The 19,261-nt window shown below is 38.7% G+C and overlaps 1 protein-coding gene across 2 annotated transcripts; it reads right to left on the reverse strand.

Annotated features, from left to right (window-relative positions):
* Positions 1 to 2,176: 2,176 nt before the first annotated feature.
* Positions 2,177 to 17,602, reverse strand: NDUFA5 (NADH:ubiquinone oxidoreductase subunit A5). 2 transcript variants are annotated; one of them, XM_068973104.1, is made up of 5 exons: positions 17,552 to 17,602; positions 17,202 to 17,246; positions 14,318 to 14,434; positions 7,321 to 7,386; positions 2,177 to 2,989 (listed from the first exon to the last, which is right to left on the reverse strand). In XM_068973104.1, the coding sequence occupies exons 1-5, from the start codon at positions 17,570 to 17,572 to the stop codon at positions 2,888 to 2,890; spliced, it is 351 nt and encodes a 116-aa protein (XP_068829205.1). In that variant the 5' UTR covers positions 17,573 to 17,602; the 3' UTR covers positions 2,177 to 2,887. The 2 variants fall into 2 exon arrangements, with proteins under 2 accessions (XP_068829205.1, XP_068829206.1); XM_068973105.1 differs by lacking the exon at positions 17,202 to 17,246 and having other exon boundaries at positions 17,552 to 17,572.
* Between the last annotated feature and the right edge of the window lie 1,659 nt (positions 17,603 to 19,261).

The raw sequence follows: 19,261 nt of genomic DNA on the forward strand, positions 1-19,261 counted from the left end.
CCATGGGCTTGCAAAGAGTCAGACATAACTGAGCTACTGAACTGACTGAAGACACAAGAGAAAAATCAGACACATTTTAATATGTATTCATGGGAGTGACCCAGAAACACCCAAGTAACTCAACCAAAATGGCTAAAAACTTCACATTGCATACCATCTTCACCACTTACTCCTTGGAAGGAAAGTTATGACCAACCTAAATAGCATATTCAAAAGCAGAGACATTACTTTGCCAACAAAGGTCTGTCTAGTCAAGGCTATGGTTTTCCAGTGGTCATGTATGGATGTGAGTTGGACTGTGAAGAAAGCTGAGCACTGAAGAATTGACGCTTTTGAACTGTGGTGTTGGAGAAGACTTTTGAGTCCCTTGGACTGCAAAGAGATCAAATCAGTCCATTCTAAAGATCAGCCCTGGCTGTTCTTTTGAAGGAATGATACTAAAGCTGAAACTCCATTACTTTGGCCACCTCATGCGAAGAGTTGACTCATTGGAAAAGACTCTGATGCTGGGAGGGATTGGGGGCAGGAGGAGAAGGGGACGACAGAGGATGTGATGGCTGGATGGCATCACCAACTCAATGGAACTGAGTTTGAGTGAACTCCAGTAGTTGGTGATAGACAGGGAGGCCTGGCGTGCTGCGATTCATGGGATTGCAAAGCGTTGGACACAACTGAGCAACTGAACTGAACTGAAAGACAAAGAGGATACTGAAGGTGTGGGTTGGGACTTCATGGGGAAGAAAGCATTGCACAAGTATATAGAAAAACAAATGTTTGGGAAATGTTTGTTAGGCCATGCAGAGTAGGACACCGGAATTTTAAGACTTTGCTAGGTTCCTCCCTGTCTGCACACCTAGTTCGTATTACAGTTATGTATGGGGAGAGCCTCCTTCAAAATTTCTTCTTGAGTCTTTATGCCTTGTTTTCAGCTCAAAAATAATCAGCATACCAAAGAGACTTAGTGGGGCAGCATGTTTTACTCCTCTACAATTTGTGACTTCTATTTAAAATAAACACTCTTCATCCTCCTTTAAACCAACTCTTACCTTCTCAATTTACTTTTGTCTCATAAAATTACTGTAATTGTATTTTAGGCTGTAATCCCACTAAGTAATGAGCTTCAAAGGAAATTCTGCCCTCAAATGCAAAATACTCATGGTATGTTCAATGATTTGCTGTTCTACCCTAGACCCCAGAACACGCTTGCACTGGTGGTTTCTTTAACTTCTATTTGTTGATATAACCATAGAAGCTGGAAGAAAAAGAAAAGGCTGATTAATATCAGCCTAATTAGCCTACATGTGGGAATTTTCTTCTATGGAGCAGTGTTGATTTTCTCCCTTAGAAGAAGAAGAAAAAAAAAAAAAATTAGCAACTACCTTCCAGTGATTGAGATCTGATATATTAATAGATAACTGGAGAATTGTCAAGGGTTCAAGATCTAAAGTCCTCTTTCTGCAGTTAAACATTAAGTCCTGTAAGACCTAAAGATTTTGGCTTCTTGAGAATAATGAAAATGATTTTCAATTTATGGAAGAGAACTTTATGAAACAGGACACAGACTCTCCAGAATACCATCTTGCTTGTCAGAAGGCATTAGAAGAGCTGGTCCTGTGGGAAGGCTCATTTGAAAAGCCTGCTGAAGCATCAGGTAAAGGAACTTAACATCTGAAGGCAACCTAACAAGTCTTCCCGTTATAGTATAGGTCCCCAGATCTGCTACGGGAAGAATCTGGTGACAAGACCAAGGTGGACCTGAGGGAGCAGCCTGGAGCAAGTGAGAGGCAGGCCCACAGCTGGGTTGACCACAGAGAAGACAGTCAACTTCTTGTTGACCCGCTTGTGCCCCGCTTTGCAAATATGGACCAGGGAGCCCTCAGGGAAGCCAGCTCAGACATGGAGGCCAACAGGTTGCTCACTCTTGGCCCCACCAGCATCACAGAATAATGTTAGTTGCCTTCGATGGTGAAAAAAATAAAAATACTACCTTTGAAGTAAGAACTACCAAATTTAAGTATTAGACATGAGAGGCAGCTATTAGCAAAAACAAAAGGTGAGGACAAATGAAAAGTAATTTTATTTTTGTTTAACCTTAAACTTACCAAACTGCTTCTTTCTTTGAACAGCAGTTATCTTGTTTGATATCCAACTGCACTTATACTGAAAATTAGTGAAAACTATTTAACGATTCCACTTTGAAGTTATAAGCATACAACTAAGATGTTCTGAATATAAGCCTATCTGTATGTCAGATAAACGTTAGGAACTCTTAGTGTCTCTTCTTTTACAGAAATTCTCTCTCTATCCTGATATACTTTGGTTATCAAAAAAGCTAAGGACTAAGGGCCAGAAAACTAATTTCCTTAAATGAGACAAAAGGAACAGATTTTCCAACTACTACTATAAATATAACCTTTCTTTCAAATACCAAATCAATTTTTCCAAGTGCATGATCAATTCTAATTTGATGGTTTTTTCCTTACTACTTCACTTTAAACAGTGACCTATTAATTTGTTTAAACAATAATAATTATCTTTTCTGTTTTACCAGAATAAAAAAATTAAATCATCTGTTGAAGATACTACTAAAAATACTTCACCTTTCGAATATGGCCCCTACACTGAAGATCTATAGGAATTTTTCCAATTAAGTTTCAATCTTCCCACAACCTTTTTTTGTAAATTACCTTTGAAATAATTTGAATGAATGCTCTACAAATCAAAAACTGAATTCACAAATTACCATCATCATCAACTTTAACAAGTCGCTTAAATGTGTTCTGTATCAGTTTTCTTGATGATAGATAATATGGAAACATTTTTTAATATATAACAGAATATTTAATTACATCAGTCTCCTATCAACGGATAAGTTAGTTAATGCTGTTTATATTGGCCATTTCCATTGGCTGGCTGGAGGCTCTTCCACTAAAGGCTCCCATGGTTTCCACTGGATCATTTTTCTTGCCAGACTTAGTTCGTTTTCAGCCTGTTAATAAAAGATTTTTAAAAGATCATTTGATTGTTTAGTAGGTATTTATCATAGCGAATAACTAAAATATAACTATTAGAACTACTTCATACATGTTAATACCTGATAAGCTGTTTCATCATCAAATGTGGAACATACTTAAACAAATTACCTTCATCATCATGAGTGAGAAAGGATGGCTTTTGATTTTTCTATTTGACTAAAATTTGCTTTTAGTGTTCAAAATTTAGTTGGTGAATAAAGGATTCATGACATACACATATAACTAAAACAAAACTAAAAATATCATTACCTTTACTAGCTGTCATACTCAATTTTCTGATGAATGTTAAAAAAGAAAAACTAGTCACAGTCTACCTAATTGATTTCATGATCCATAATAACTTTAGACCAACAATTTGTAAAGCAGAGATCTACGGAATATAATAATAGAATACAACAGGTATATTTTTATTGATCAATTGAATCAGTTTCCTTAATCAGATTATGCTACATTTATTGTCCTTTTAAACACAATTTATAACATATTTAACAAATATATTTTAGCTATCTTTTTGCTTCGCATTATTTTCTATAGCAAAAAACCTATGACAACTCTGGCCACTAGAAGAACACTGCTGAGCATTTGTCAGAACATCAGAGAAGGAATTCAAACACAGAACGAGTGCTTAGTTTCTATGTCAGTGATGCAGAACAGGCAAATACATTTAGTGGTAACAGTCTAAAATGTATACAAACAATGAGTTAAAGAATCAGTTCAGCTCAGTCACTCAGTCGTGTCTGAATCTTTGCGACCCCATGGGGTGCAGCACGCCAGCCCTCCCTGTCCATCACCAACTCCCAAGGTTTACTCAAACTCATGTCCATCAAGTCGGTGATGCCATCCAACCATCTCATCCTCTATCATCCCCTTCTCCTCCTGCCTTCAATCTTTCCCAGCATCAGGGTCTTTTCAAATGAGTCAGCTCTTTGCATCAGGTGGCCAAAGTACTGGAGTTTCAGCTTCAGCATCAGTCCTTCCAATGAATATTCAGGGATTGATTTCCTTTAGGATGGATAGTTGAATCTCCTTGGAGTCCAAGGAGTCTTCCCCAATACCAAAGTTCAAATGCATCAATTCTTCAGCGCTCAGCTTTCTTTATAGTCCAACTCTCATATCCATACAAGACTGGTGGAAAAATCATAGCTTTGACTAGACAGACCTTTCTTGGCAAGGTAACGTCTCTGCTTTTTAATATACAGTCTAGGTTTGTCATAGCTTTTCTTCCAAGGAGCAAGCATCTTTTAATTTCATGACTGCAGTCACCATCTGTGTGATTTTGGAGCGCCTCCCCCAGCAAAAAAATAAATTCTCTCACTGTTTCCATTGTTTCCCCTCTATTTTCCAAGAAGTAATGGGACTGGATGCAATTATCTTTTTTTTTGAATGTTGAGTTTTAAGCCAGCTTTTTCACTCCCCTCTTTCACTTTCAAGAGGCTCTTTAGTTCCTCTTCACTTTCTGCCATAAGAGTGGTATTATCTGCATATCTGAGGTTATTGATATTTCTCCTGGCAATCTTGATTCCAGCTTGCACTTCATCCAGCCCGACATTACACATGATGTACTCTGCATATAAGTTAAATAACCAGGGTGACAATATACAGCCTTGAGGTACTCCTTTTCCTATTTGGAACCAGTCTGTTATTCCATGTCCGGTTCTAACTGTTGCTTCCTGATCTGCATATAGGTTTCTCAAGATGTTTCCTTAGTATCTCTGATTTTCTTGAAGAGATCTCTAGTCTTTCCCATTCTATTGTTTTCCTCTATTTCTTTGCATTGATTGCTGAGGAAGGCTTTCTTATCTCTCCTTGCTATTCTCTCGAACTCTACATTCAAATGGGTATAACTTTCCTTTTCTCCTTTGCCTTTCACTTCTCTTCTTTTCTCAGCTATTTGTAAGGCCTCCTCAAACAACCATTTTGCCTTTTTGCATTTCTTTTTCTTGGGGATGGTTTTGATCACTGCTTCCTGTACAGTGTCAGAAACCTCCATCCATAGTTCTTCAGGCACTCTGTCTATCAGATCTGATCCCTTGAATCTATTTGTCATTTCCACTGTATAATCATAAGGGGTTTGATTTAGGTCATACCTGAATGGTCTAGTGGTTTTCCTGACTTTCTTCAATTTCAGTCTGAATTTGGCAATAAGGAGTTCATGATCTGAGCCACAGTCAGCTCAGTCTTGTTTTTGCTGACTGTATAGAGTTTCTCCATCTTTGGCCACAAAGACCATAATCAATCTGATTTGGGTATTAACCATCTGGTGATGTTCATGTGTAGTTTTCTCTTGTGTTGTTGGAAAAGGGTGTTTGCTATGACCAGTGCGTTCTCTTGGCAAAACTCTGTTAGCCTTTGCCCTGCTTTATTTTGTATTCCAAGGCCAAATGTGTCCATTACTCCAGGTATCTCTTGAGTTCCTCCTTCTGCATTCCAGTCCCCTATGATGAAAAGGACATCTTTTTTTGGGTATTAGTTCTAGAAAGTCTTATAGGTCTTCATAGAACTCCAGAGTTATCTGGGGTCAGAGGTATTTATTGCTGAAATTGGGAAAATATTGATTAAAGATATCCCTAAGGAGTACTCTTTTTCTGACTGCCCTGTGGCCTGTTTCTCTCAAACACTCATCTTTCTCTATTTCCCCAAGTGACAGCAGGCTGCAAAGGGTTGTTGTTGTTTAGTAGAGAAGTTGTCTCCAATTCTTTTGCAACCCCACGAGCTGTGGCCCACCATGCTCCTCTGTCCATGGGATTTTCCAAGCAAGAATATGGAGTGGGTTGCCATTTCCTTCTTCAGGGGACCTTTCCAAGCCAGGGATCGAATCTCTGTTTCCTACATTGGCAAGTGGTTTCTTTGCCACTGAGCCACCTGGGAAGCCCAGGCTGGGGAAAGTCCATATCCTTGAACATCACTGAGGTCAGCCCTATCTCACAGAGCTCAACTCAGCTACATGGAGCTCTACTCCCTCCCTCTTCTCCAGCCTTCAACACACCATCCTTTCCTTATTTCTCTCATACTGTCCCTCTAGAAATGGGCTGTCCAATAACGTAGCCACTTCCTACCTATGACTATTGAGAGAGCACTAAAAATAAAGCTAGTTCAAATTCAGATGGGCTGAGAGTATAAAATACACCCCAGATTTTAAACACTTAGTATTCAAAAAACGTTTTTCAGTGTCTTACTTTCTAGATTGCTGATATGTTTCAATATTTTAGATCTCTTAGATTAAATAAAACATTATTAAAATTAATTTGACCCTAATAATGCCCATGAAGATGTGAGAATTACACAGCTAACTTAAAAATATTTAGTGTACCCTAAGACTTTAATTGCATGATAAATTAATGTATCAACTAAAGTCAAGATCCAAGTGAAATCAGGTATAAAAGAGGAATAGGAGGAAAATAATAAGCGTGCAGCAAGTTCCCACAATACTATATCTAGAGTACCATATCCCACCCAGCAAAGGAACAGAAAGGCCAAGAAAACAGGCTTTTGAGTGACTGAAACAGTCTACATTCATAGAAAACTATCTGAATGCTCCATTCCTCTTTTAGGAGCCACCTCCAACAATTCTTTTGAATTTGTGTATCATTGGTATATCACTGTATATCACTGTACAATTATATATGATTGTATATCATTGGTAATACACTTTGATACAAAGGAAGAAAAAATAAGAAATGGTTACAGTTTTTTTTTAATATAAAAAAAATTTAATGAAACATAGTTGAATGTTTATTAGATTCTTATAAGGGGAAGACATTCTAAACCTATAATATTGGGAAGGAGGGCAGATTGTAGGGGAGGTGAGAAAGGGGAAGGTGATTTTACCAAATAAAAAATTTAAAAATCTCTACATATGGGCGAAAATATTCAACTGAAGTCAAAAGGCAAAGACAGACACTGCATGGGGTGCAGGTGTGATCCCTGGTTGGGGAATTAAGATACCTTCATGCCATGCAACACAGTCAAAAAAAACTCAAAAAGAAAACATAAAGAGAAACACAGTAAAAACATTAAAGATATAATTTACAAAATATGAAATACAAAAGAAAGACAATGTGCTATAAAAATTTAACCTTCAAGAGATAAAATGATAATAAATATTTAACTGACAAGCATGTCAGAAGTATGTATTTTCTTGTGTGACTAGTCTTATATTTGATGAGTTGATATAAATTAAAAATTTTAGGTTTCCTTTCTTTCTGGAAAGTCAGTTTTATACCTCTATATATTGTGCCTTTGAACACTTGAAGCCAAATATCTGAACGCTCAATTTTTTCTTTACCTGAAGAATCACCTCTTCTATTTGGCCACCCTGCAGTTGCTCTTCTAGTTTTTTAACATCTGGTTCCTATAATTTAAGGAGAAAAGAGAAAAACATATTTAAACAAAGCAGCACAAAAGCAATTAATGTGACAGACGTAATTAACTTTTCTTTCACTGTACTGCTGCTACTTTTTACCAAATATCTGGTGAAGAGCCATTTTGTCTCTCTACTATTTTATTGCTTTTCTGTCTTAATATTAAAAAGGTTAAGCATTTAATGATATGCTTATCAAGGGTAAGAATATGATGTTAATTCAGTTTTTCTGAAATACAGATTTTAAATAATGCTTTATTCTCTGAGTATTTCCTATCCTTTAAACATTAGCTACAAATAAATGCTACCCTATGACCCAGAATTCTACTCCTAGATAGATATCAAACAGAAATGCATAGTACGTTAACCAAATGACAGGTTCAAGAATGTTCAAAGTAGCACAAATAACAGCTCCAAACTAAAAACAATCCAAATGACCATAAATAATAGAATTATAATATTTGAATATAATACCATAGAGCAATGAGGAGGAACAAACTAAAACTACACAACACAGATAATTCTCTCAAACATAATATTAAGCAAAAGAAACCAAATACATATTGATGATTCCACTAATAAAAAGTTCAAACCAGGCAAAATGAATCTGTGGTATCAGAGGTAAGAAGAGTAGCTATCTTTAGGAGGGTAATAACCTTGAGGGGAAAGAGGGGGTTTGGGCATTCTGGAATTGTTCTCTTTTTTGATTTGGTGTTGATACATGAATTGCTTTGTGAAAATACATCAAGTTCTATACTTATGACTTCTGCACATTTATTTCTGTATATTATTCAATAAAAGGTTTTGTAAAGAGAGATGTTAATATAGTAACTAGAACATCCAATAACATATATTTATTTTCTAGTAGACTACACTTTTGAGAGTCAGAAACCACGTCCTATATATACATGTGCAAATGTAAACACGCTATTTTCTTGGCTTAATAAATAGAATGAAAAGAGGGAGGGGAAAAAAAGTTATTTTCTATAGGATTGGCATCTGTATTAGGGCATCTGCTGGCTGACCCAAGGTATCTGTATGCCATGTTCCTCCACTTTCATCAAAGTCTTCACTCATACATCTTCTTATGGGGAGTACTCTGATAATGTATACAGTGGTAGGCTGGAACAATGCCACACAAAATGCACATGAACTAGTCCCTGGAATCTGTGAATGTTACCTTATATGGCAAATACTTTGCAGATGTGAGTACAGATCTTGGAATAGGGAGATTATCCTAGATTATCTGAGTGGGCCCTAAATATGAATACAATCATATGTGTCCTTGTAAGATAGAGGCAGAGAAGAAAGTACTGTAGCCACAAAGGCAAAGACTGGAATGACTTCGTCATAAGCCAAGGAACCAAAAGTCCACCATTCCTTAAAGAGGCAAGGAATGAATTCTATCCTAGAACCTCGAAAGGGAGTGCAGGCCTGCTGACACCTTGACTTGGGCCCCGATATTACTCATTTTAGACTTCTGGTTTCCAGACAATAAATTTCTGTTGTTTTAACTCACCAAGGTTGTTGTAATTTGTTATAGCAGTCATAGGAAACTAATACATACTGTAACATCCCTCATCACCCGAGTACCTCCTATACATTATTCTTCCTTCTTTAATTTCCTTCGCTTTATACTATATTCTAACATACGATGCAATGCAGTTCTTTGTTCACTTTTTATTTATTTATTTGCCTCCCATCATTAGTGTATAATCTCCAAGGCAGGAATTTTTATGTTTTGTTCATTGCCATGTAGGCACTAGCTTCCATGCCCAGAACCATATGTGGTATATGACAGACATGCAGTAAGTGTCTCCTGAATACATACAAAATAGAAACGGAAAAAGAAAGCAGATGAATAGATTTGATAGACTGTTTAACTCAAAATGACTGAGCTATGAATCCTAAACAGGGAAGCTGGTCATTATTGTAAAGATCTAAAGGGAAGAATATAAAGAAGGCAAGGAATATTCAACATTATTTTCAACTCAGGAAAAACCTGTGTTGGAAAAACAATTCAAAATTTGTCTTACTTGAGTCAATACTGTGATTTTTATTTACTAACAGTGTAATGCCATCAAGCTTAATAAGGTAACATGGACTGAATGCTCCCTATATGCTTGCAACTGTGTTAAGCAACTGTACATGTATGACCCATTCAGTGCTAACAACTGATGAATGAAGGTATTATTACACACGTTATAGATGAAATTGAGACAGAAAATGGGCCATATGCCAACTCAACAAGTAAGTATTAGACCTGAGATGAAAATTTTGCAAAGGCCACAAACCTTTTCACCACTATGCTATTACTATCTCCCTAGTAAAATCTGGGGGAAAAAAAATTATTGTAATTTCCATTTTAAATTTAGTAAATATAAACTTTATCAACATTACAACAAGTCAGTGAAGATTCTATGGCTCTATTGGGAGAGTGTAAAATCTGCGCTGATTTTATCAAACAGGATTCAGCAATACAGATATTATTAATACACAGTGCTTGATGTTCTTAAAAACTATTTGTAATAGGCACTTTGGATAAACAAACATTTCTAAGGAACTTATTAAATGTCAGGCACTAAACTAGATTTTTGAGATAAAAAGAAAAATGCAATCTACAAGTACCTTACAGACTACTAGAGACGTTATAAAGGATTCCCAGAGGAAGCGACAGATCTGGAGAGCTGAGTAAGAACTGCCTGGCAGAGAAAGTAAGGGTATTACAGGAAAGAGGAACAGAAAATACAAAGATAAAATCAATGGAATTCATGTAACGGTCAACAGTCTTGTGTTAGTGAAGCATAGTGTACAAAACAGGAAATGACAAAGTAAGACTGAGAAGATAACTGAGAGCCAGATCTTAGGGGGCTTCCAAATGATGATAAGGGCTTTATCCTCTACGCCATTGGTTCCCAAACCTGGCTGTACAGCAACATCATGCAGATAAAGGTAGCTGGATGGTTAAACCAGCCAAGCATAAATTCTTAAACTCAGCCTTTGAGAAAACACCAAACAGGAAACCAGAGTAAACCAAAATAAAATATGATGGAACTATACACAGTCAATTTAGTTGTAAGACAACTGAAATAAGACAACAGGTCAGAGAAAAGAATTTTAGAACTAAGTGAAAGCAGTAACACTGAACTATTCTTTGCCTAACATTGGCAAAAGTAAAGAAAACATAAGGATAGGTTTTCTCTAAGGTAAGAAAAAGCTAAATACATTTTGAGGTTAATTGAAAGATAATGATAAAATGGGAGACTAAAAGAAAAACAAAGAAATAATTAAAGGGGAAAAACGTTACAGAGAAGAACAAAAGAGAAGACTCTACACATGGATGTCACCAGATGGTCAATACCGAAATCAGATCGATTATATTCTTTGCAGCCAAAGATGGAGAAGCTCTGTACAGTCAGCAAAAACAAGACTGTGAGTTGACTGTGGCTCAGATCATGAACTCCTTATTGCCAAATTCAGACTGAAATTGAAGAAAGTCAGGAAAACCACTAGACCATTCAGGTATGACCTAAGTCAAACCCCTTATGATTATACAGTGGAAATGACAAATAGATTCAAGGGATCAGATCTGATAGACAGAGTGCCTGAAGAACTATGGATGGAGGTTTCTGACACTGTACAGGAAGCAGTGATCAAAACCATCCCCAAGAAAAAGAAATGCAAAAAGGCAAAATGGTTGTTTGAGGAGGCCTTACAAATAGCTGAGAAAAGAAGAGAAGTGAAAGGCAAAGGAGAAAAAGAAAGATATACTCATCTGAATGTAGAGTTCGAGAGAATAGCAAGGAGAGATAAGAAAGCCTTCCTCAGCAATCAATGCAAAGAAATAGAGGAAAACAATAGAATGGGAAAGACTAGAGATCTCTTTAAGAAAATTAGAGATACAAGGGAATATTTCATGCAAAGATGGGCTCAATAAAGGACAGAAATGGTATGGACCTAATAGAAGCAGAAGGTATTAAGAAGAGGTGGCAAGAATATACAGAAGAACTATACAAAAAAGATCTTCATGACCCAGATAATCACGATGGTGTGATCACTCACCTAGAACCAGACATCCTGGAATACCAAGTCAAGTGGGCCTTAGGAAGTATCACTACGAACAAAGCTAGTGGACATGATGAAATTCCAGTTGAGCTATTCAAATCCTGAAAGATGATGCTGTGAAAGTGCTGCACTCAATCGCCAGCAAATTTGGAAAACTCAGCAGTGGCCATAGGACTGGAAAAGGTCAGTTTCCATTCCAATCCCAGAGAAAGGCAATGCCAAAGAATGCTAACTACCGCACAATTACATCATCTCATATGCTACCAAAGTAATGCTCAAAATTATCCAAGCCAGGCTTCAACAGTACGTGAACCGTGAACTTCCCAGATGTTCAAGCTGGATTTAGAAAAGGCAGAGGAACCAGAGATCAAATTGTCAACATCCGTTGGATCATGGAAAAAGCAAGAGAGTTCCAGAAAAACATCTACTTCTGCTTTATTGACTATGCCAAAGCCTTTGACTTTGTGGATCACAATAAACTGTGGAAAATTCTGAAAGAGAAGGGAATACCAGGCCACCTTACCTGCCTCCTGAAAAATCTATATGCAGGTCAAGAAGCAATAGTTAGAACTGGACATGGAACAATAGACTGGTTCCAAACAGAAAAAGGAGTATGTCAAGGCTGTATACGGTCACCCTGTTTACTTAACTTATATGCAGAGTACATCATGAGAAATGCTGGGCTGGAGGAAGCACAAGTTGGAATCAAGACTGCTGGGAGAAATAACAGTAACCTCAGATATGACACCACTCTTATAGCAGAAAGCAAAGAAGAACTAAAGAGCTTCTCAATGAAAGTGAAAGAGGAGAATGAAAAAGTTGGCTTAAAAGTCAACATTCAGAAAACTAAGATCTTGGCATCTGGTCCCATCACTTCATGGCAAACAGATGGGCAAACAATGGAAAAAGTGACTGACTTTATTTTTATTGGCTCCAAAATCACTGCAGATGATGACTGCAGCCATGAAATTAAAAGATGCTTGCTCCTTGGAAGAAAAGCTATGACTAACCTAGACAGCATATTAAAAAGCAGAGACATTACTTTGCCAGCAAAGGTCCATCTAGCCAAAGGTATGGTTTTTCCAGTAGTCATGTACAGATGTGAGAGTTGGACCATAAAGAAAGCTGAGGGCCAAGAATTTATGCTTTTGAACTGTGGTGTTGGAGAAGACTCTTGAGAATCACTTGGACTGCAAGATAATCCAACCAGTCCATTCTGAAGGAAATCAGTCCTGAATACTCATTGGAAGGACTGATGCTGAAGCTGAAACTCCAATACTTTGCCACCTGATGCAAAGAACTGACTCATTGAAAAAGACCCTGATGATGGGAAAGACTGAAGGTGGGAAGAGAGGGGGAGACAGAGGATGAGATGGTTGGATGGCATCAGCAACTCAATGAACATGAGTTTGAGTAAATTCCGGAAGTTGGTGATTGACAGGGAGGCCTGACGTGCTGCAGGTCATAGGGTCGCAAAGAGTCAGACACGACTGAGCAACTGAACTGAAGGTTATCAAGAAGGAAAGGCAAAGAAAGAGGAGAATACACAGATGAAGAGGTTCACCTCATGAAATAAAAAAGTGAAATTTCTTATTTAGAGATGGAAGAAAATACATCAGCCCATTTTCCTTAAAAAGAATTGAAAAGAAATGTTAATATCTCCCTTAGATATATAAAATCTGCAAATTACTTCCAGATCTGCCAAGATAAGAACAGAAATTCCAAATCAAATTCCACCGTTTTGCCATATACCTGCAGAAAATATAAGAATTTCCTCTGGACTACAGAGGTTGGTGATCTAATAATAAGAAAACTTTATTAGGGCCACTTACTATATGCATGTAAATTACTTTGGGGGTTTATGGACACTACTTGGGATAATAACAAAAGTCCATGAAATAACTGCTAGTGTGGAAATTTACCAAGAGTGCAATACAGTTTGGTATAAAAGAAGTGGCAGCAGTCTATTGTGTGCCTGTCTAGGGTCTATGATTCAGAAGCTACAAAATGTTTCTATTAGTCTACCTGGGCTGCCATAACAAAATACCACACACAGACTGGATGGCTCAAACGAGAAGATTTATTTTCTCACAATTCTGGAGACTGGAGTCCAAGGCCAAGGTACAAGAGAGTCAGTTTCTGGTGGGAGCTCTCTTCCTGGCTTATACACATTGACCTTCTTGCTGTGTCCTTACATGGCAAAGAATGCCAACTCTGGTGTCTCTTCTTATAAGGACACTAATCCTATTGGATCAGGTACCACTCTTATGCTCTCGTTAATCTTAGTTACTCCGCACTGGTGGTTGGGGTTTCAAAATATGAATCTGGGAGGACATACTCAGTCCATAACAATGCTCAATATAATTTCTAGCAGTTAAGAAACTAACTTGGTCCTTTTTTTTTTGGTAACGAAGCCCTTTTTAAAATAGCTAGTCTTGACAGGTGTTAAACACAACATACATATTTTTTTTCCGTTTTGCTTTCATTCTTCTCTACTCTAAAACTAAAAAAATGAAATAAAGATTGACGTATCGATAGATAAGAGGTAAAGATCAATAAAGGACTCGACAGGTAACAGAGGTAAAAGAAAGTTATAATGTTAATGTAAGGAAGGGACTCGATCTTATTCTTTCAATCCTGTGTTTAGTAGCGCTTGTGATATAAAAAGTATTCAGATAGACAGGAGTCTGATGAATGAAAGGGAGAAACAATGGAAGAAACACATGAAAGGAAGGAGAATAGAAATGAGAGAGGAAAGTGTCCAGAATATGCAAAAACTAATCAAGTTAATTTGCTTTGTTAAATGTTGCACTGCATACCAAAAATCCTAGAAAGACAAACCAAGTTAGCTACTTACCGCTTTAACAATACTCAGCTTCTCATTTGTAATCTGTTCTGTATACTTTCTATACGCTGCATTTTTAGGGATGTGTCCAAGAACATCAAGAATTTTTGTATACAATATTTTTAGCCTCTGAAAAGACAACATACATATTTCCAGTTTAAAATATCACCAAAGATTTAAAAGTTTCACAGATGATACTAAAAAAAAAAAAAAAAATTCACATCTGTTTTTAAAGAAAGCATTTAATTATTCCTTGCTGCAATTTCTTCTCGTTTATGCTTATCTACCCCCTTTTGATGCTGCCACTCAGTCACTCAGGTGTGTCCAACTCCTTGCAACCCTTTGGACTGTAGCCCACAGGCTGCTGTGTCCATGGGATTTCCCACGTAAGAATACTGGGGTGGGTTGTCATTTACTCCTCCAGGGGATCTTCCCCATCCAGGGATCAAACCTTGGTCTCCTGCATTGGCAGGTGGATTCTTTATCACTGAGCCACAGGAAAGTTAATTTAGCAGATCCGAATTCACAACAGTACATTAATAGTAAGTATAATCATAAACATACCAAGCAATAAAAATTTTTCCTTATTATTTCTTTGTATTTGAAATTTGTTTTACTTTAATTGTGTAACACCATAGGTGCAATACCTAATTTCATTCATATATATTCACCATATATATGAATAAACAAAACCAACCTTGAGGGCCTCTAAGAATCATTTTTATTAAAAAGTACTCTGCATATTTAGAGTTTATACTTGACTATGATGTTCCATAATAGTATTTTACTATACTAATGTAGAGCTTGTCAGATAACATATAATCTGAATTGTGTTGTGGCGGGGGGGGGGGGGGGGGGGCGCGGTTTAGCCTCATTTTTTAATTTAAGGGCATGACAGTACAAGGTCTTGTAAGAGACTTAGGTTCTAAAATGGGGGTGTTAATATCATCAATTTCAAAGCATACTGTATAACTTAGAGCAGTACCTGGCACACATTAAGTTTCAATAAATAATAGCATTTTTATTCTATCGGGGAAAGAGAGTCCATCAGCAGATATCGGAGGTTTCCTAGAAAAGGCAGCATCTGAGACAGACCGGAGGGATGGCAGGACTGAGACACTTGAAGATGTCAGAAAAGGCAATCTTACACACAGCATACATACAAAGACTGAACGGCAGAAAATATAGGGAGCATTAAGTAATTAGTACCTAGCTCTACTTCCCTACAACTGTGTTGTCCAATATCAGTTCAGTTCAGTTCAGTCACTCAGATAGCAGCCACTAACTAAATTTGGCCATTGAGCACTTGAAATGTGACGATTCTGAACTAACGTGCTGTTAACTACACACTAGATTTTGAACATTTAGCATGAAAAGACTATAAAATATTAATTTTTTATATTGATTATATACTGAAATGGGCTTCCGTGATGGCTTAGACAGTAAAGAATCTGCCTGCGAAGCTGGAGACCCAGGTCCGATCCCTGGGTAGGGAAGATCCCTTGGAGAAGGAAGTGGCTACCCACTCCAGGCTAGAGTTTCGTACACATAGGAAAAGCTTAGGAGATAAGGTTAGAGAAAAAGCGAATCAGGTTGTATGTGGGTTCTGCATGTCACAGAAAGCATTTGGGCTTTATTCTGTGGGCAATTAAAAGATTTTTGGAAATTCTGACTAGATGTGTGCCTCAGAAAAATTAATCTGGCACTAGTGAGTTAAAATAAAATGATAAAGGAGCAACAAAGACGACCAGTAACAAAGTTGCTGCAATTCTCTAAACAAGAACAAGGGACTAAACTGGTAATGACAGCAGGAAAAGGAAAAAAAGAGGAGAGAAATGGCGTGATTATGGAGGGAGGAAAAAGATCAAGGGAGGTTTTCTGTTTATTTTTTGGTTTTTTTATGGAAGCATGACAATATTAGCGGGAAAGTCCCACTAGAAGAGAAAACTGATGACAAAAGGGTGCAATTCCTAGAGTGCTAGTGCTGCTGCTGCTGCTTCTAAGTCGCTTCAGTCGTGTCCGACTCTGTGCGACCCCATAGATGGCAGCCCACCAGGCTCCCCCGTCCTTGGGATTCTCCAGGCAAGAACACTGGAGTGGGTTGCCATTTCCTTCTCCAATGCATGAAAGTGAACGTGAAGTCTCTCAGTCGTGTCTAACTCTTAGCGACCCCTTGGACTGCAGGCTACCAGGCTCCTCCATCCATGGGATTTTCCAGGCAAGAGTACTGGAGTGGGGTGCCATTGCCTTCTCCGCCTAGAGTGCTATCTTAGGTAATCGAAAGTGTATAGAATCTAAGGCACTTAAGTGAGGCAGGGGAGAAAGGTGGAAAAATGGCGATTTAGATTCGGGAGCACACACACAAAAGTACAAGTGACAACACGAGAATGCCACGGAAAAAGTCAACAAGAAAAGTGATTTGAGAAAGAGATCATGGCAACAAAAACAATAAAAAGTGGCACCAAATCAAGGAAGCACTAAATACCGCTATTGTCTTAAGAGTTCACGCCGACTTGAAATCCGGAGCCGGAAACATCGTATTCCGTTGCTGCTGCTACTGCTGCTAAGTCGCTTCAGTCGTATACGACTCTGTGCGACCCCACAGATGGCAGCCCACCAGGCTCCCCCGTCCCTGGTATTCTCCAGGCAAGAATAATGGAGTGGGTTGCCTTTCCTTCTCCAATGAATGAAAGTGAAAAGGGAAAGTGAAGTCGCTCAGTCGTGCCTGACTCTCAGCGACCCCATGGACTGCAGCCCGCCAGGCTCCTCCGTCCATGGGATTTTCCAGGCAAGAGTACTGGAGTGGGGTGCCATTGCCCTCTCCGTACTCAATAAAGAAGGTCGCGGGGCTCTAGGCTTCCTTGGAAACTCAAGAAGGAAGGAAAGAGGTACATACCTCATGTGGAGTTTCACAAACAGCCAATCCCACCAGGCCAGTGGTCTATTCAAAAACCAAACAAGAGTCATGCTGTTAACTACAATTCTGAGGGTTCCCACGCTAAGAAAAGCAAAACCATCACTGTCTTGGCTAAAACTGGCCTAAAACCAGCTACCGGTGTCTCAGAACCTCTGGTTCGAAGTTTTTTCCTGCCTCTCCACTCGAGGCCGCTAAACTGGTCACCCATAAGGGCACAGCAAAATGAGTCTCCAAGAAGTATCGCTAGCCCGCACCAGTTCAGGCCACCACCCGCGGACTGACTCCATTCCCGCAGTCTAAACTCCAGCAGTGACCTCCACCCGTCTCACCTTCTTCAGCAAGCCCGCCATGACAGCGCCGAGAAGCCGGGACGCGCAGCCCTCTGGGAACCTCTCTCAGACCCGCTCAATCCACCGCCGAGGCCGCCGCTCCGTCACCTTGGAAACAGCTTGGCCCCGCCCTCTGAGGCTCTGCCGGGGAGCAAAAGGCGCTGCACCTCCCACTCCTATGAGGAAAACTGATGCCTGAGTAAGGAGTGCACAAGTCTCTCAATCAAGCACAATCAGGGAAAGAGTTCTCTTAGATGTCTCTCGTCTCAGTTCCTGTACCTTTACAAAGATCTATTGAACACCCATTGTGTGTTAGTTTCTGGGACAGATTTTGTACAACAGGATCTCACATCCCGGAATTCACAGAACAATGACCAAAACATGCGTTAATAAGTAATGGGCTAAGTGTTCCAAAAGAGGTTTGTGCCAAGTGCAGTGGTAGCAGGTAAGAGGAAATCACTAAAAATTGTAGGGCTACTGTTGTTAAAAGGGGCATTTGCTTAAAAAGTCAATGAGAGAAGAGCACAAAAAATTGAGACTAAATACAGCTTCAGTTCAGTTCAGTTCAGTCACTCAGTCGTGTCCGCCAGGCCTCCCTGTCCATCACCAACTCCCGGAGTTCACTCAGATTCACATCCATCGAGCCAGTGATGCCATCCAGCCATCTCATCCTCTGTCGTCCCCTTCTTCTCCTGCATATAGCTTAAGCATCAATAATAAAACAGCCCACAGAATGGGAAAAGATATTTGCAACCACATACAATCACCAAAAGAGAAGTGGTGCCTAGAATATATAAGGAATTTTCTTCAAACAGTAAGAAAAGAGCTAATAACCACAACAAGTCTTCCTGCTTCAGTTCTTGCCTCTCTCTCGTCAGAGGGAGATTATATATCAAATGAGTTTGTAAATGTATAAAGGGCCTGGCTCAATGCATGGAACATAGCAACACACAGGTGACTGTGTTATTTTTTATTTTGCTGTTATTATTCTCAACCCAGTAGCTAGACTAATCCTTTTAGAAAGTATTTTGCTCTTCTGTGATTTTTCACTCAAAATGTAGAAACCAAATTCCCTGCATCTGCCTCCATTGTCCAACACTGTTGCTCCCTCTGCCCTTCTCCCCTCAGACCTAACCTCCTATTCCCCTCTCCCTACCCAGATAGCTGCTCTTCTAACCCTTTTCTTGGGAAACTCTTCCACCAGATGAGTGCCTGGTTCATTCTCTCACCTCTTTCAAATATTTGCACACTGTTACCTTCCCAGTGTGTGCTGCCCTGGCTTTGAGATTTAAAATTGCAAATCATCACAAAGACACTCTTTACCCTCTTTGCTGCAGTTTTCTTTGTAGCCCTTGTCACCCTCTAATGTGCTGTCTAGTTATCTTATATTGTTTTTATGTATCATCATTTTCTAAAATATAAGCCATGTATGGGTCGGAATTTTTTTTTCCTACCATATCTCAAGGGCCTGAAATAGTACTTAGTACATAATGGACACCCAGTTAATACAGGTTTAGTGAATACAATAGAAAAAATAGGCAGGAGAAAGAAATAAACCATTGGCAGAAATGGAAATAGGAAGTCAATAGACATGAAAAGGACTCAACCTCCCTATTAAGAAAAGAAATGCAAAGTAATAATTTTACTGCTGTCTTATGGGTGAAAGTTAAGGACCAATTGTTAACTAGGATGTGGAGCAACAGGAATACT

Source organism: Capricornis sumatraensis, chromosome 5 (assembly GCF_032405125.1).
Source record: "Capricornis sumatraensis isolate serow.1 chromosome 5, serow.2, whole genome shotgun sequence".
Taxonomy (NCBI): domain Eukaryota; kingdom Metazoa; phylum Chordata; class Mammalia; order Artiodactyla; family Bovidae; genus Capricornis; species Capricornis sumatraensis.